The sequence below is a fragment of the Felis catus genome, chromosome C1 (assembly GCF_018350175.1).
Source record: "Felis catus isolate Fca126 chromosome C1, F.catus_Fca126_mat1.0, whole genome shotgun sequence".
Lineage (NCBI taxonomy): Eukaryota > Metazoa > Chordata > Mammalia > Carnivora > Felidae > Felis > Felis catus.
The window spans coordinates 25,538,956-25,556,639 of NC_058375.1; the positions used below are offsets into that span (position 1 = coordinate 25,538,956).

Sequence of the window (17,684 nt, forward strand, 5' to 3'; positions counted from 1 at the left end):
ATCTGTGAAGTCAGAGAGGGCAGCCATGCCAAAGGAAAGTTCTGAGATCAATAAAGCCTTCAAAAATGAGAAGCACCAGTATGTGGCAGCTGGATTCTGTAGAAGTTGAACAGGGAAGTAGAGATTAAGTTGGGGGAAATTCTTCCAGAATCCACAGGAAAAGGATAAAGAGATGAAAATAATGAGAGAAACCACAAGCAACATGGAAGATAGATCAGAGAAACTCCAGTGTGCATACAACAAGGATTTAAGACAGAGAGAGAGAGAGAGAGAGAGAGAGAGAGAGAGAGAAGATAGGAGAAACTGAAGGAGAAGAAATAATTTAAGAAAGAAGATAACTTTCCTAAGCTTAAGAAAGATCTGAGGTTCAGACTACAATTATTCTCAAAGTGCCAGATGTAATTAATGAAAAGAGATTTCCCTTGCAACCTATCCTAGTGGGCTTTCAGATTTTAAAAATAAAATTAAAAAAAAAATGAATGCCATCCAGAGAGAAAAGAATGGGTTACCTATCAGGGTAAAGAATCAGGTTGGACTCCACTTGTCTGTAATATTAACTGTTGGAATGAAGTGGGATGGTGGCAGGAGTTTTGAAAGAAATTTGTGACCTGTAATTTGACTTACAATCAAGTTGTCATTCACATGATGTGTCAAAGGAAAGACACAGTCATACAGGCAAGGTGGCGGAAAGTACTGCGGTGATAAGCCTACTAAAAAAATGAACAGAAGTAGGGAAATCAAAAACTCTCAGGGATAAAGACAACCAGGAAAAGATAGTTAAGCCCAAATAATTATTGTCAATGAGGTAGCAAAATTAAATGCAAAAGTAGACACTTGGGGGAAGAAGTCCATAATTTATAAATAATTTACTGATAGCATTCATTAGAAATTCTAAATGTATATATAAAAAAAGCCTTGGAAATTAGAGAGGGGTCAGACAGGAATGGGAAAGAAAGCAAAATCAAAACAAAAAAGCCCCCCAAACTCACAAAGAACAAAACCAGATGACAGATATCAGAACAAATGTAAAATAAGTAAGTAAACATCCTCTTAAGAAAAAGACTCTCCAAGGAAATGAAGAAAGATATAGCAGGCAAACACAGGTGCTAAAATGGTTGGAAACACAAGAAGATAACAAAATATCACAGTTGTAGTGGGATGTTTAAATGAGCAAAATCCACGACATTTGATATATCAAATAGAGAAACAAAATGAAGACTGCTGAGTAGTGGTCCTCAAGCTTTTTGCCCCTTCAACACACCTCAGGACAGGGACACATTACTTCCTTCAGCGTTAGTGGCTCATCAGTGTTTCTCCAAATGAGGAATAAGATGATCTGAGGATATTGATATTGACACCTATAGGTCTTTTATCTGCATCCATCCATCCATCCATCCTTATTTCTTTCTAGCCATTGGTCCTTTACATCTATATGTGTTCTTGTATCTATATCTACATTTACATATACAGGTCCTAAATGTATCTCTCTCTCTCTCTCTCTCTCTCTCTCTCTCTCTTTCTCTGCCTGTACCAATGCTTCTATATTTATAGCTAAATTTATACCTCTATTTATCTATATTGAAAATCATGAGGCTTTGAAAAAGCATCCTACCCCAAGGAATCCTGACTTACACTCCTGGCTGAGTGGGCATACATGGGGTGCTGATATCAAAACTCATTTCATTGAGAATCACTGATAGAATGGATGTGAATAATAAAATTGAGGAAGATTGACCTAATGGCTATTACTAAACTAACTTCACTCTAACAAATAGCTCTAGGAGGCACAGGTTTTCCTCTCTGCATTTTACAGCCGAGGGAACTGCAGCTCTGAGCAGTCAAGCACCACCGGGCCTACAGGCACCTCGCTGGCAGGCAGTGAGTGTTGGGCCTGAGCTGCCCGTCTCTCTGCAGCCTCTCAACTGTCCAGAGGACACACTCTCTTCTTAGATACTCAAGGAATGAAAAAAAAAAAAGTCTTTGGCTATGGAAGAGGACCTCATTTAACCCCGAAATGGGAAGTGGTTCAGGCTATATTCTCTCCCGGTGTGGTAACAAAATTAGAAATTAACACAAATGTTTAAATGTAACAAGAACAAAATTCAGGTTCCTGGAGGAAAAGAGGAGGCAGCCTTAAAGGACTCTTGGGCAAGAAAGAAGAAAACATGGTGACAGATTATTTAGAAAGTAATGAGGAGGACAATAGGATGTGACAATTCTTACAGCACAGAGCCAAAACTATGCTTAGAAGTGAATGTGCTGCTGTAAACAAGCTCTTCATTACGCAGGGAAAAGAAGAAAGCTCTCAATTCAAGGGGTTAGCATAAGAAGCACAATGTAATCTGAAGAAAAACAGGAGGAGAGGCATGAAATAAATGCAGAAGTTAATTAATTAAAAAATAACAAAGGCCACAGAAGAACTGATAAGTAAAAGCAGAAACAAAACAAAACAAAACACCCCCCAAAAACAAAAACGAAATGAAACAACACAAAACCTCTCATCCAGGTGGGAAAAAGAGGGGTCACTACTAATACAGTACTCAATCAGTAAAGGCAGGTGATATAACCTCTGACACCCAGGAGATTATATAGCATCATAGTATATATATAACCTGTGTTGCTGAATTTAAAATAATTATAAAATGGGTTTTTTACTAAAACATAAAATATCAGCATTGATCTTAGGGTCATATACCTGAATAAACCAATAGTCATGGAAAAAAATAAAAGAAAAAAAAACACTGATAAGGAAGAAATAAAGTATTGAGGCAAATTTATCTGCAGAAGATATGGCTTCTTGCCTAAAGGGCCCAGGAGAGATCAGTAGGCAGTGTTAGCATTATTACAGAGGGTTCATTGACTTTACAAAATGACTACACCAAAAATACCAGTCATCTAATATACTATCAAAGACCAGTTAGAAAATACAATGGAAGGAGGGGGGACCAGTTCACAGCAGCAACAAAAACAATGACAAAAATTGCCATCCAATATCTAGGAGTAAAGCTAATAAAAAATGAATACTGCCAAAGTGAAAATTAAAGCCCCTTTCCCAAGGTTACAAAAGATACATAAATGGAGAGACATATCATGTTCCTGGATGGGAAGAAGGGTTACTGTTATAAAGATGTGAGTTCTCCCCCAGTTAACCAATAACTTAATGGAAGTCCAATGAAAGTTCTGAAGCAAATTTTTTTATCTTGACAAAATATTTCTTGAAGTTACCTGGAAGCAAAAATAAACAAGAACAGGGGCACTTGGGTGGCTCAGTTGGTTACGTGTCTGGGGCGCCTGGGTGGCTCAGGTCATGATCTCGTGGTTCATGGGTTCAAGCTCCAAGTTGGGCTCCGCACTGGCAGTGCTTGAGATTCTCTCTCTCTCTCTCTCTCTCTCTCTCTCTCTCTCTCTCTCTCTCCTCATCTCTCTGCCCCTCCCCAGCTCTTTCTTTCTCTCTTTCTCTCTCTCTAAGTAAATAAATAAACTTGAAAAAAAAATAAAAAAGATAAAGAAGAGCAGTCAATAAAAAATTCAAAAGAAAGGAACAAGTTTGGGGGCTCACATTACCATATGTTTAAAATTATCCTAATATTAAACATTTTTATAACCTTACACTAAGTTTTTTGATACAGATAGAAAAATACACAGACACTTAAAGACATGGATATAAAGTCTGGAAACATCCTTAACTTCATAAAAACTTAATAGATGTAAATCTGGCATTTTGAAAATTTTGTTAGGACAACAGATTAACTAAATTTGAAAAAATATGGTTAGATTCCCTATAACAAATAACAAATCAAGATAAATTCCAAAGGTATTAAAGCAGAACAATCACACTGAAAAGAAGCAAAAGAAAACACAGAAGAATATTTACTTCATCAGCAGAAAAGTAAAGGGGAAAACTATAAAAGAAAGCATTGATAGATTTGATGTCAGGAGAAATTTAAATTTTCTGACATTAAAATATACCCTGAAGAAAATTAAGTGGCAAATGACAAAGTGTAGGGGAAAGCATTTTATAGCATTTAATATAGACAAGAGGTTTTTATGGCATATGATACGTATAGCTTGTAATAATATGGAGGTCTACTAAGTCAATAGAAGATAAATGGTAATAGAAAAATCAACAGCAATACACAAGTAAATTCACAAATAAAAAATGCATGGGCCAATAATTACATTATAAAAAGTTTACCCTAACTTGTAATAAAAAAAGGCAAATTAAGAAATGAGATACAATTCTCACTTTTCAAACTGATGATGCTTTTGTTTCCTTAATTAGCTAGTTTTTGTGAGAATAAAACATGATCTCTTATTCACTTTTGGTGAACAGAGTGGCAAGGACTTTCTAGAGGGATGTTTGGCATTTTGGCATATTTCAAAATCAGGGATTTTGATAATTCTGTTAAAATAACTGATTAACTAAGTTTGAAAGAATATAGTTAGATTCCCACAAAAAGCCTTAAGTTAAGATCGCACATATCCTTTAACTTGGCAATTCTACTTCTAGATAGTCTAAGGTAATAGAGATGTGTATAGAGACGTATGCATAATACACTGGGTTACTATTCACGAGAGTGAAAAATTAGAAACAATCTCGATGTTCAATAATAGGGAATTCATTGCATAAATTTTTTAACATAAATGTTAAGTAACTATATGATGGACTGTTTTGCAGCATTTAAAAATCCTATTATAGAAGGAAATAATGACAGAAATGCTCACAATGGACATTTCAATAAAAATATGTACATTGTTTTATTCAATAAAATATACAAAAGATTAAGTCTAAGTAGATATAAAGGCTGGGGGAAAATACACTCCATCTTTCAGTGGTTCTTTCTGGGTGGTTTTTATTTTAATTCTCCATACAGTTATTTTGTCTTGCCTCTAAGATTTCTGCATTGAAAAAGCAGTATGTTTATAATCAGAAAAACATGTTGGGTCTTAGAATAAACCAACAGGGGAATACTACACCACTTGGGGCAGCAGTGTAGACACACCTTGGGGTGAGGGTAGTTTCCCAAGCCCCCTTCTACGTTTGGGCTACCAGGAGCTGACTGTCGTGTTGTAGAGAAAGCACCAGTGGACGACAGACACAAAGCTGTGTGGTGCCACCTGTGGCTGGGCTTACAGGGCCTCTTTCCTTTCAGCGGGCCCGAAATGCCCTCAGCCCACCACCATCCCCAATGCCGGCCAAGCCCTGGGTACCTGTGTGGGAGCCCGAGAGGGAGCTGAGGAGCCGGGAGTGCTGGCTGTGGCCATCATGCACCTCCACCACGTCGTTGAGGGCCGTATGGAAGAAGGCGAACTGTCCAAACACCACTGCGAAGGAGACATGGTGTGGAGACCTCAGCATGGAAGACTGGCCACCATGTTGGGGGCAAGGACTGGAGGTGTGGGGGCTGCAGGCCAGGAGCAGGGAAGCCTCCGCGGAAGTTGTTGGTTCCTGGGGCTGACTGCTTGCTGAGGCTTCTACTGGCTGATCAGCACACTGGCCAGACCCCAGGCACAGGGTTGTGGGGAGGTGGAAAGGGCCAGCTGGCATTCTCCCTCATGGGTCAAGATAACATTGAAGACTGAACATAACAGTCAGGACTGGTGGAACTGGAGCTGGGCCAACCCCATTCCTTTCCCAGATAGCAGTGGCAGCAGCTACTTAAGGACATGGAAGGGCTTTTGGCAACACCTCCCATTTTCCATGTGCTCTCAGGACCCTGTATTTTCCTTTGTTTTTTCTTCAGAAATCCTGCTGACCAGGACAGCCTTTGATACAAGATGCCCCACGGTTAAGAGGAATAAGGGTGGTGAAAAGCAGCTGCTCCTGGGGAAAGAGCGACTGTCTAAGGAATGGGCAAACATCTTGAGCTCATTTCCCTCTGGCAAAGCCAAGGGAAGAGGCAAAATGGTATTTACAAAGCACCTACTGTGTGCCAGGTACCATGTTTGCCAGATGTATCATCTTCAACTGTGTCTCTTTTAGATGTTCATATTTTAAAGACAAAGAAACTGAGGCCCAGAAGTTAAGAATGTTCCCCAAATGGCACTCAGCTCACTCCAGGAAGGGGCTGAAAAGCTGGTGGTCCGTGGTCTTGATGAGCCCCTCTCGGATGAGGCCTAAGGGCCCTGCCATTTGATGGCTATTCATGCCACCAGCTACAAATCACACGGGATTTCTTCAGCTGCCCCTCTCTTCCAGGCACTGCTGGAGGGGCTGGCATCACTGATCACACAGTGCGAACAGCTCTAACTCAGCTATCTGCCTGAGCTTGGTGTGGTCTGCCTGTGCTGGCTTACCAGTTTGCCAGGCATATCTGGGGGCAAGAAGCAGGGTAGGAGGGAGAGGAGCAGGGGCCAGAGGGGCTGGAGGGAGAGGCAGGAGGGAGAGCACACTGTGGAACCCTGAAAATGGGTACTGAGGTGGTGGCAGGGGTATCTCCGTCCTCCCTCCTGCAGAGGTGAACACGATGGGCAACATTCCTGCTTTCAGAGTGTGCATTCTAGTGGGAAAAGACAGTCAATAAAGGGAGGAAAAAGCCCACTTAAGCAAAGAGATAGGGAAGATAATTTCAGATAGTTAAAATTAAGTCCTAGAGGTAATGGGAAAACATGATAGAATGAGGCAGGTCACTTTAGGTAGCAGATCAAAGGAAGATTAGAAGAGGAAGTCAGAGCTGAGACCTGAGCTTGGAGCCAGTGTTGCAGAGGCAAAAGTCTGCCCCGAATTCCGGGGCTCAGCATCCTTGGCAAAGACAAGATACTTGGGACAGACCACTGCCCTTCCTCGAACTGGCTCTCTGTGTGCCTGTTTCAGCCCAATGAAACTGACCAGCCTTGGGGTTGCTTCCTTTAAAGGCCGAGCTCTTTATTATGGGAGGAATCCAGGCACAAACTGCACACCACTAATCAAGGATTCTGTTCTGAGTAGCAGATTGGACTGGACAACGTTTTAGGACTTTTCTAACTGTGAGCCTGCAGGTCCAAAGCTCCTGCCACATAAGTATGCTGGGGTGGCTGGCGTCACACACACACACACACACACATGTATGTGTGCAGGGGCTGGGGTGGGAGTGCTGCGTGATGGCTGGAGTGGTAGGTTAAGGTGAGATGGGGAGTTCACAGAGGTCAGGGAGCACATGTCGCTCACGTCTGCAACAGAGTGTGTGGTCCCTGAGAGATGCTTCATAAATGCTTGGTGGCATCAGGCCTTGCCCTATGCTCCCTCCACCCTATCTTGGGCATAAGTAGCCAGCTGCTGCCCCATCCCTCTCCTAGATGGTCAGGATTTATCAGTGCCCTTCACCCCACCCAACACCAATCCTGTTTAGAAATAGTTGTTACTCCTCCTACAAAGAGGAGATCCAGGGAGAAAGTATCCGGGTGGGTCACCTGATTGCTCAGGTACAACCAGTCTGGCTGCCCCTTAGAACTTCCTAAATCCTTCAGGGATGGCAGGACTCTTAAATGTCCCCACTGCCAACCAGGTGACAAGCCTGGCTTCTTTTTGTCTGAGTCTCTTGGAATCTGGAAGTTTTTCTGCTTTCTCAGGACACTGGCCTGCCCCCCACTTTTCTCGTTTGCCCTACCTATAGCTGCTGGGCTAGGCTCCCAGGCTCGGATGGGATGGTGGAACACTGGGGTTCCCAGCTCTGTCCCACTCCTTCCTTCTTCCTGCCCTTTGGTCACCCTCCCCTGGGTTCCCAGTCAGCCTGGATCTGCAGCACCTCCAGTCAGACGTGGGCTGTGCTGGCTAGTGTCCGGCATCCCTGCCTTCCCTCCGTCCTGGCTACTTCCTCCCCAGCTGCATCCCCTTGTGCTGCTGGCCTTGCTAGTGCTCCTCCCACACATACGTCAGGAGCGCACCCGACAGTGTATCTTATTTCCACTGCATGGCATCTGCACCCAGGAGTCCTGTACCGGAGATGGTCTACCCGTTCCCACAATGGGAGTGGATACAATTGAGAGTGGAGCCGGGGGCGCGAGTGGGAAGGGCCCGGGGGCCTGGAAGAGGTCGGGAAACATAAATAAACATACCGTAGTCCTTGGGCACGGTGACAAAATAGAGGCAGATCTGTCCACTGGTGTAGTTCTGGGGGTAGTTGGGGGATAAGACCACTCCGTCTGAACCCACATACTGTCCCCCACAGGGGGCTGGAAGAGAAATCAGAGGGAGGGCCAGGTGATCTTGAGGCCTCTCATCAGCTGTCATGCTCACCCCAGCCTGAGCCACTGGTCCCATGAGGCTGCCCTGAGGTGTGCAGCAGCTAGTGTGGAGGAGGGGAGTTCTGAGCACCTCCCTGGCCTGGCATGTGGCCTGAAACCTTCCTTGATGCTGTCAAGGGCCCTCCTGGGCACATGTCAGACTCTGCTCCCTAACTAGTAACACTAGCATCAGTCCCTGGAGGCACAGGGGCCTAGGACTGACCGTCTGTCCCATGGCTGATGTCTGCCCAGGCATGTGTCCACATGAGTTAGTGCCCCCAGGCTAGCCCCACTGGGAGCAGCTGTCCCATGCGGCCCAGCCACCTTCTGTTCCCATCCAAGGTGCCCAGTTCTATGAGGGGTGGCCCTGAGAGCCAGCCTCTCTCACCTGGGCAAAGGGGCCTCCTTGCTTTCCAACTTGGGGTGGCCACCATGCTCTTGAAGTTCTGACACTCCATCCCATCTCTCTTGTCAGGGCCCCAGAGCTAAGCCAGACCCTGCTGGAGTCAGCCCACCCTGCTGGCCTTAGTTTTACACATATGATCTCTCAGTGACTTTCCCTAAGCCCAGGTTATCTTTAACCTCCAATCTCCCTCATATGACTTACTGGCATGTCTGGGGGCCACTGATGATGGCCTCTGTCTGAGTGGGCACACTAGGTGGTCTGAGAGAGGACATGTCGATAGGGACTGTCTACCTGGTGAATTACCAGCCTCTCTCATTCACAGTGGACTCAAAGAGCCCGCTCTTAGGACCATGTCCCATGCCTCCCTTCCCCCAGCTGACAGCCCCTTCTGCCCCTGGCATGCCCTCACTCCCTCTGACTCCTTCCCGCCCCTGTCCCACCACCTGTGCACACTGGTCGGGGGTTGTTCCATGCGGGCTTCCCATCAGGCCCCAGAATGCAGCTGAGGGTAGAGGCGCCCTCAACCTCATAGCCCCCGTGGCAGTAATAGGTGATGGAGGAGCCCAGCTTCAGATCGGACCCCACTCGCGTGCCGTTCTTGATGGAACCAGGGTCAAAACACGACTCCCGTGGGTTTTCTGGAAAAAAGAAACACACACACACACACACACACACACACACACACACACACACACACAACTCATTAGTGGCCTAATTCCATGGTGCAACAGCCAAGAGGAGACCCTGACTCTAATTAGCCACAGGGCATATGGGGATTTGGGATTTCTGGTTCTTTTCCCTTCAGGTCTGAAAACGTCTCTAAATCTAGGGCTGGAGATCATCTTGGAGAATGAAATTTTCCCTCTTCTCCTCCACATTCTTGCCCTGATCCACAAAGGAGCAAGTTGCAGCTAAACCTTAGGGGCCCTCTGTCACTCCTTGACCCCACTCTCTCCAGGGGAGGCTGACTGCTGTCATAGGTACTTCTGCAAGAAGTACCTTGCAGGTACTTCTGATTGCAAGGGCACCAGTCCTTAGATTTAGGAAGGAAGTAGGAAACCCTACTTTATTTATTTATTTATTTTTTTAAATTCCAAGTAAAGAATTTTTATCATAAGGGAAACCCTACTTTAACCTCCGGACTTATCTAGGGTTAAACAGTTTTGCAGGGTTTTGCATCGGGGTATTGGGTGCTTGCTAGTTTATTAAAACAGTAGTATTTTTCTCTACCTGATTTTTGTGGCATATATGTCTCTCCAATTAGGCATCCATGATACACCTAACAGGCATCTACTCTGTCCCTCTATGAGAGCGAACTTGGTGCTGCCTGAGCGATTGAGAGCACGACTCGGGAACCCCCATCTCTGGAAAAGGGCACTGTGCAGCCTCCCTCACCATCAGCTGGGAATCTTGAGCAGCTCTTGGGAGCCAACTGTTCACTTGCACTTGCACTGCTTTTCCTCATCCTCCTTGGTCAAAGACCGCTGGTGGTCAAGAGGCCCGTCATCATGGCTGGACAGTGTCAGGGAAATGCCACTGAGTATCAGGATTCCATTAGACTCCTGGAGGCTATGCTACAGGGAGGTCTAGGGATGGGGCTCACAAAAAGGTGCTGACAGCCCTCGCCGGTGGACTCACAAGTTCAGAAGTTCAAATAACAGATTTAAGGAGGAAAGAACCAGAACAGAAGGGCTCAGAGTTCAGGGATGAATAGCTGAGGAATTTTGCTGAGGCTGTCCTTGTCACCTGGGCATCTTTTAGGCTGCCAATATGAAGCAGCCACTGCTCGAGGGGATGCTCAGCTGCCAGTCAGCCCATTGACTGATGGGATGGGGCTCTGAGCATCCACATCCTGCCAAGTCCAGCCACTCTTGCATTTGAGCCCTATGATGGCCCTGCTCTTTGTCTTTGCCTATGGCTAAGGGGGCAGCCGTCCTGGATATGCTACTACATTTAAACTCAAGTGGGACCCAGAAAATGGTCCCTTATCTAGAAGAGGACACCTCAGTGGTTTCCTCATGGGTCCTATGGTGTGTCACCTTCACCCCTCAATCAAACCTGTCCTTTCCCTAAGCTCACTGGCTCTGGCCAGAATAGAACTGGCCATTAGGTAACCCATCTGAGAATCACAGAGTTACAGGGAACTGTCACCATGTCTTATATTTCATCTGTCCTTTTTACAAATTAAAGTCGGTCAAACCTAATTTGAAGCTCAGAGAAATTCATAAGCTCAGAGAAGCTCATAAGGGGCAGAACTAGCTGGGGCCCCCCAGTATCCACTTCTCCCCTTCATCCTTAAATAATAGAAACCAGATTTTATCCAGACTACCAAGGCACCAGCTAAAATCTACATCTTCTAGCTTTCCAAGCAGCTACATCTGGCCAAAGAGATGTAAACACAGTCAAGTCAGACAGTCTCCTGTCTCACTCAGAGTAAAAGCCCAAATCCGTATGGGTCTAAAAGTCCTGGGTCTTCTGTCCCCAATCCCCACCCCTCTATGATCTCAACTCCTATCATCCCTTTGCTAACTTTGTTCCAACCACATTGGCTGCTGTTCACGGAATGTTTCTTCACCTCCATGGCTCTCTCTCTCAGCTCCTTCAGGATTTAACAGTGTCACCTTCTTAGAGACACCTCCTTGACTAGCTATTTAAATTTTTGATATTCTTCTCCCCAGCACTCCTGGTCACCTTTCTCTGCTTTGTTTCTCTGCACTGGCACCAATACTATCTCATGCACTAAATATTCATCCATTTTTTCCTATCTCTCTCAACTAGAGTGCAGGTTCATGAGGAAGTTATCCAGTTTTATTTACTGCTCTAGTCCAGTGCCTGGCAAGTGGATAAACGTGGGACTTCTAGAAAGCCTGCTTAAGAGAAAGTGACTCAGCTGAGAGAATGCTCATTAGTCCTTCTTTTTTTTCCTTCTTTCCTCTTCCCCATAGTCTTAACTTAGAGATGATGACTAGAATTCCAGTCTCCATCTTGGATCCTGAGATAACCATGAGGATGGGAACCATGTCCTAGCATGGTAGAGCAGAAAGGCAAGAGGAGCCAGGGTTGGGGAAGGGGTCACCTCATCATCCCTGGATGACAATCTCTAGATTTCTTTTATAGGAAGGAGAATAAACTTCTACCTCACACAAGAAGCTGTGCTTTTGGGTAATAGCTGGGCATGTCTGTCCCAGAACTTTACGCTGTCAGAGAGTCCTTTCTTCTCTTCTCCATAATTGCAAAAACTCCTACACTTTTCTTTTTTTAATGTTTATTTATTTTTGAGAGAGGGAGAGACAGAGTGTAAGTGGGGGAGGGGCAGAGAGCCAGGGAGACACAGAATCTGAAGCAGGCTCCAGGCTCTGAGCTGTCAGCATAGAGCCTGATGTGGGGCTCGAACTCACAAATGGTGAGATCAAGATCAGATGCTTAACTGATTGAGCCACCCAGGCACCCCAAACTCCTACGCTTTTCAATGCCACCTTCTCTTGAGCAAGTTTCCTGTACTTTGCCTTCTCTCTGGCAGAATTCTGTTTTTATTTCCTGAATGATAGCATGTGTGGCATTATCTTGGTAGGTTGGATAAGTATATTTCCTTCCAGTGGATTCTGAATTCCTAAAGGACAGGAACCTTTAGCTATTCTCTTCATAACCCTGGCAATTAGCACAGAACTTGGTATTGGAGCTGGTTCTGTTTGGCACACAACGGACGCTTAATAAATGGATGCTGAATTGACTGGCTGAACACCCCAGGGCTTGGAAAATTCACAGTCACATCAATGATCACAACTACAGACTGTATTTTATAGTTACTCACATGTCGGAGCAAGAAGAGCTCATCATTCTGAGCATTATCACATTAATGAAAATGACAAGAGTAATGATAATGATGATAGCCCCTTATAGAGGAATATCACGTTATAATTTTCAACGTACTTTCCAATCTGTTATCTCATTTGTGCCTCACAATAGCCTCTGCAGCAGGCAGGGCCAGGTGTGCTCCTGTTCAGGTTACTGATGAGAAATGTGGTGATCAGAGAGGCTAAATGAGTTTCCCAAGCCATTCAGCTGGTAAGAAGTGGAATTAAGACCAAAATCAGGTCTTTAGTCAGCCAAACCAGAGCTCAGCTGTGAATGATAAAACTGTAATGACTGAAATATCATTGTGATAATAATAAATAAACACCAAGCCCAAAATGGGAATAGCAAAAGAACCAGCTTCTTTTTGTCCTAATAGATAAGGAACATTTCTAAACACTGTAATAGCAAGACACTGAAAATAGCAATATGCACACGCAACCAGTAAGGAACTGGTTAAAAAGATTGGATTACAGCCATCCACTGAAATACAAGCAGGCTTTAAAAAGAATTGCAAAAGTCTTTGAATACTGATATGGAAAAATGATCAGGATCTATCATTGGACAAAAACCAAAAACAAAGTAAAAACAAACCCATATGACAGATTAGTACATATGGTGTGATCTCTACTCATATAGAACAGGGATCAGCAAACTATAGCCCACAGTCTCACTGCTTGTTTTTGTATAAAGTTGTTAATAAAGTTTTACTGGAACACAACCTCCCCTATTTGTTTAAATACTGTCTATGGCTCTTTCGGCATTTCAACAGCAGAGTTGAGTTGATGTAACAGAAACTATGTGGTTTGCTCAGCCTATTTACTGTCTGGTCCTTTATAGAAAAAAAGTTTTCTAACCCTTGTTATAGAATTCACATTATTTTATTTTTATAAAAAATATCTGGAATAAGATAACAAACTGTTAACAATGGTGCTTCAGGGGATGGTAGTAACAGTAGGTGTTAAGTGTTTAGAGTACATCTTATGTGCTTCTGTATTGTCTGCATTTTCCCAGCAAACACATTTTACTTTTAAAATAGGCAAAAAATGAAGGTATTTCCATTTTGAATTTAAAAAGGAAGACCCATTCTGACAGGTGTGATCATTGTAGCTTTGATTTGTATTTCCCTGATAAGTGATGTTGAGCATTTTTTCATGTGTCTGTTAGCCTCTGGATGTCTTCTTTGGAAAAGTGTCTGTTCATGTCTTTGATTAATGGATAAAGAAGATGTGGGTATACAGTTACTTATTTATTTATACAGTGGAATACTACTCGGCAATGAAAAAGAAAAAAATTTTGCCATTTGCAACAACATGGATGGAAACAAGGAGGGTACTATGCTAAGCGAAATAAGTCAGTTAGAGAAAGACAGATATCATATTATTTCACTCATATGTGGAATTTGAGCAACACAACAGATGAACATAGGGGAAGGGAAGGAAAAATAAGATAAAAACAGAGAGGGAGGAAAACCTTGAGAGACTCCTAAATGCAGAGAACAGACGGAGGGTTGCTAAAGGGGAGATGGGTGAGGGGATGGGTTAAATGGGTGATGGGCATTAAGGCAACCCAGTTTTTGGGATGAGCACTGGGTGTCATATATAACTGATGAACCACTGAGTTCTATTCCTGAAGCCAAGACTACACTGTATGTTAACTAACTTGAGTTTAAATAAAAAATAAAATAAATAAAAAGAAAGACCCATGGCAGTGGTGGTTCCTGGTAGTGGTGGTAGTGGGAGCAGTGTGGAAACCTGGTTGCAACTCCTTGGCCCGTAGTGTTCCAGCCAAGGGCTTAAAAGAGAAAACAGGTGCTTTTTAGTACCTTCTGGTAGAAGCTGACCTTGGTCTTTCCTGAGTTATTTCAGGTTCTCCAACACAGGCTTCAAACTCTTCTTCTGAACTTCTTCAAACTCCCTCTGTCTGAAACACTCCCCCAACCCTGTTCTTGCACAGTGGGCTTCTTCTCAACCTTGAGGTCTGTTTAAATGATGCCTGCTGGGCAAAGCCTTCACCTTCACCAACTGCCATTCTGAGGCAGACTCCCCATTTCTCTTCTCAGCAGCTTGCTCTTTCCTAACTTCCGCTTCTTACTCCTCGTTGATCTATGTATTTGTTGTCTGTTTCCCTCATTCACCTTTATGTTATCTTAGGGACCATGACCACTGTGCCCACTGCCATAGCCTCCATATTTAGCACAAGGTGCGGCATGAGGTGAGAGCTCAGTAAGCATTTTTTGAGTGAGTGAATGGCCTCCACACTCATGCATGAACATGCTAGCCTGTCCCTGCCCAGAAGGGAGCCACCACACCTGCTGGAAAATGAGAGTAAAGCTCCGCCTCCCCTCCCCCTGACCCACCACCACCATTTCCCGATGTTTTTGGCTTAGGGAAAGACAGTAAGTCTCTCTGGGACTCATTTTTAGTAATTGTATCAAAAAAACAAGATCCTCCTTATTTTGCCCTGTTTCCTTCTAGCAAAGGGTAAAGCTACCCAGGTAGCTGAATCCAGATGAGAATGCCTCAGAGCAGAGTCTTATAAAAATCCACAAATGACATGATTGCATTCAGGATCATCTAGAAGACCTGCCTAGAATGACACAGACATCACAACCACCTTCCAGCAGCAACTGAAGAGAGACACCTACAAACTCTCCCATCACTGCCTTATAATTAGGTGAGTCTCCAAGATCTCATTGGTAGCATAAATGTCTACCTGTCTGGTTGTCACTGGCACGTGAAGTCCATGGAGACAGGAACTTTGTTTTGTTCTCAGCCCCTATAACAGGGTCTGGCATATAGAAGGTACTGAATAAATATCTACTGTGTGAACAGAAGAGTAAAAATGCATGATCTGCCTTTGCCCCTTATGAAGAAGCCTAATTCCATGACATTGGTCAATGGATGCTTAAGCCTGGTCAGTCTTCAAGTCCTTTGGGATTTGGAACCGGGACACAAACTGGGAAATAATTCAGAGTCAAGAGTGAGGCGGACATACTTGCCTTAGCAGAGGCAATGACCATTGATCTGTAAAAAGAGGATGAAGCAGGGAGGAGACCAAGTGGTCCTGGAGACAGGAGCCAATCTCAACCTTCGACTCTCCCTTCCTGATCTCAATCCCTTGGAAGTTTATGAAAAATATATTCCCTTTTTGTGTTATATTAGAGGGGGTTTTTGTGATGTGTACTGTTAAAATACAGAACACTTTTTGGCTTAAATTATATTGGCCATTACTTTTCTTATAATAAAGTTTCCTTTCTGTCTCAAGTTGGTTTTGAATGAGTTTTAGGTCTTTGCATTTTTACCCTCCCCCGCCCCCCCTTTTTTTGCTGAATTTGGTCTGAGTGGGTTTCTCAATTTGAAACTCAAGGATCCCGGACTCAGATGCGACCACACTATTTCTGCTTCCCACTTGGGAAGTTGGCAGGATGTGGGGCAAGGCCCCTGGTCTGTGTGCCTCTGGTCAGAGGAGGGGTTGACCTCAAAGAGTGGTTGCCACTGGGCTAAGCTCAGCTAAGTCCAGCAACATCTCTCTGTGTGGCTCCTCTCATCTCCCAATCCAGGACCCTGAAGCCACAGCCCCCAGGAGGACCCAAATACTCAGCATTAGAGGAGCCCTAAATCATCTCATCATCCTGGGTACAGTGTGGTACTGGGTAGAAATCCCCATATTCATGGCATCCTGGCTGTGGTCACCTTTCCATCTGCTCCACTGAAGCCACAGGCTAGAGCCATACTTCCAGGTCTGGTTTCCCAATGAAGCCCCTTCCACTTCAGCTGGGGAGAAGGGGGAGGGAGGAGGTACTCTCTGAAAGACAGCATTCTGCCTCTGGAAACAAGATGGCATATAGATGGATGAGGCCAATTCTTCTCTTCCTAAGGATTCAGACCTGCCTCAGGGTGCAAGTCCTTCGTGGGCTACATCTCAGTCTATGGTGTTCTATGGACTTGCAGAACACAGTGTCTAAATTCTTTGCCATGGACAGGAGACATATATAGGATACACATACATACACGTCACCAATATTCATGTTATAAATATTTCACGCTCATACGTATATGTATGCAGAACACCATCTCCCACTTTATAGCTTCAGTAAACAGAAAAGGTACTGACTGCATTCTACTGAAAAGAAAATGAAACAGGAAAGAAAATGTACTGACTGCATCATACTGGGCTAGCCCCATGAGGAAGGCTCCAAACCCTTCTCTTTTCCAAACAAGAGCAGAACAAATGAAATACCCATTACACAGGAAAGAAGGGAATCGGATAGAGAAGGTGGATCAAAGTATGTGCCTACTACCTACTGGCATTGGGCCCTGTGCTAGGTGCTGTTCCTGTCCACTACCCTCACACCACCTCTCCCATGTAGTGTGCTCTCCCTCCTTGATGGGTGAGGAAGGGATGCTCAGGGAAGGTAAGCGACTTGCTTAAGGCCATACTGTTAGTAAGTGATGGAGGCCACCCCATAAAGATATTGAACATGGGGGGATATCATCGAGGCCATGGGATCTGGTAGCAGAGTAGATCCATTCCAGGAATCCAGAGATCTTGGGATGTGGAGGAGACCAGGCGGCAAGGCAAGGGTCCCACGAAATGGGATGCCTGACCAGCGGCTGAGGCCATAGTAGAGAAGGGACTAATATTAGGGAGTGTGCCACCCGAGAAGGAGGGAAAGCTGCCTCAGGCCTCACCAGGTACCTCCTGCACCAAACACGCGCATTTATCTTGGCGTTTGAACCACAGATGCTAACAAGGCAGCGGAGGGTGCATGGGTGGGCATCACCTCTCCCCTCATCCCAGTGATTGGCCTCTTAGCTGCTTGGCTGGCTGAGATGGCAGCCTGGAAGGCCTTATTCCTTGGGGCTGTGTTTCAGAGCTGGGGGCCCCTGTAGATGTGGTCTTGGGCCAACAGCTGAAAGTGGAAGGGGCTTCCCTGGGAAAGAGGCCCTGAAAGCGTGGCTCTAGGCCGTGGCTTCAGTGGAGGGGATGGGGGGAGAGATGCCTGCAGCCAGGAGACCGTGATTTCTACCCAGTAGCTTACTGTTTCCACAGATGATGATCATCTCATCATGGGGTGACATGTGGGGTGACATTTTGGGATCTCCACCAGGGAGAAGACCCCAGGTAGGACAGGTTGGAGGTGGCTCAGGTGGTTGCTAATGCTCGTCTAGGGTTAAAAGACATCATTTGCGGTGGCTCCAAGTGCCACATTTGTGTGACT

General features: G+C 44.8%; 1 protein-coding gene across 9 annotated transcripts in view; it reads right to left on the bottom strand.

The window, feature by feature from the left end:
• The window catches only part of CSMD2 (CUB and Sushi multiple domains 2), a 602,474-nt gene that overhangs the window by 122,971 nt on the left and 461,819 nt on the right, over window positions 1–17,684 (bottom strand). For all 9 annotated transcript variants that reach the window (XM_045035511.1, XM_023258438.2, XM_023258437.2 and 6 more), the window contains 3 exons: window positions 9,052–9,246; window positions 8,035–8,151; window positions 5,212–5,325 (listed from right to left, as the gene is read on the bottom strand). In XM_045035511.1, the coding sequence (XP_044891446.1) occupies window positions 5,212–5,325; window positions 8,035–8,151; window positions 9,052–9,246 (426 nt within the window). The remainder of the gene's footprint in view (window positions 1–5,211; window positions 5,326–8,034; window positions 8,152–9,051; window positions 9,247–17,684) is intronic.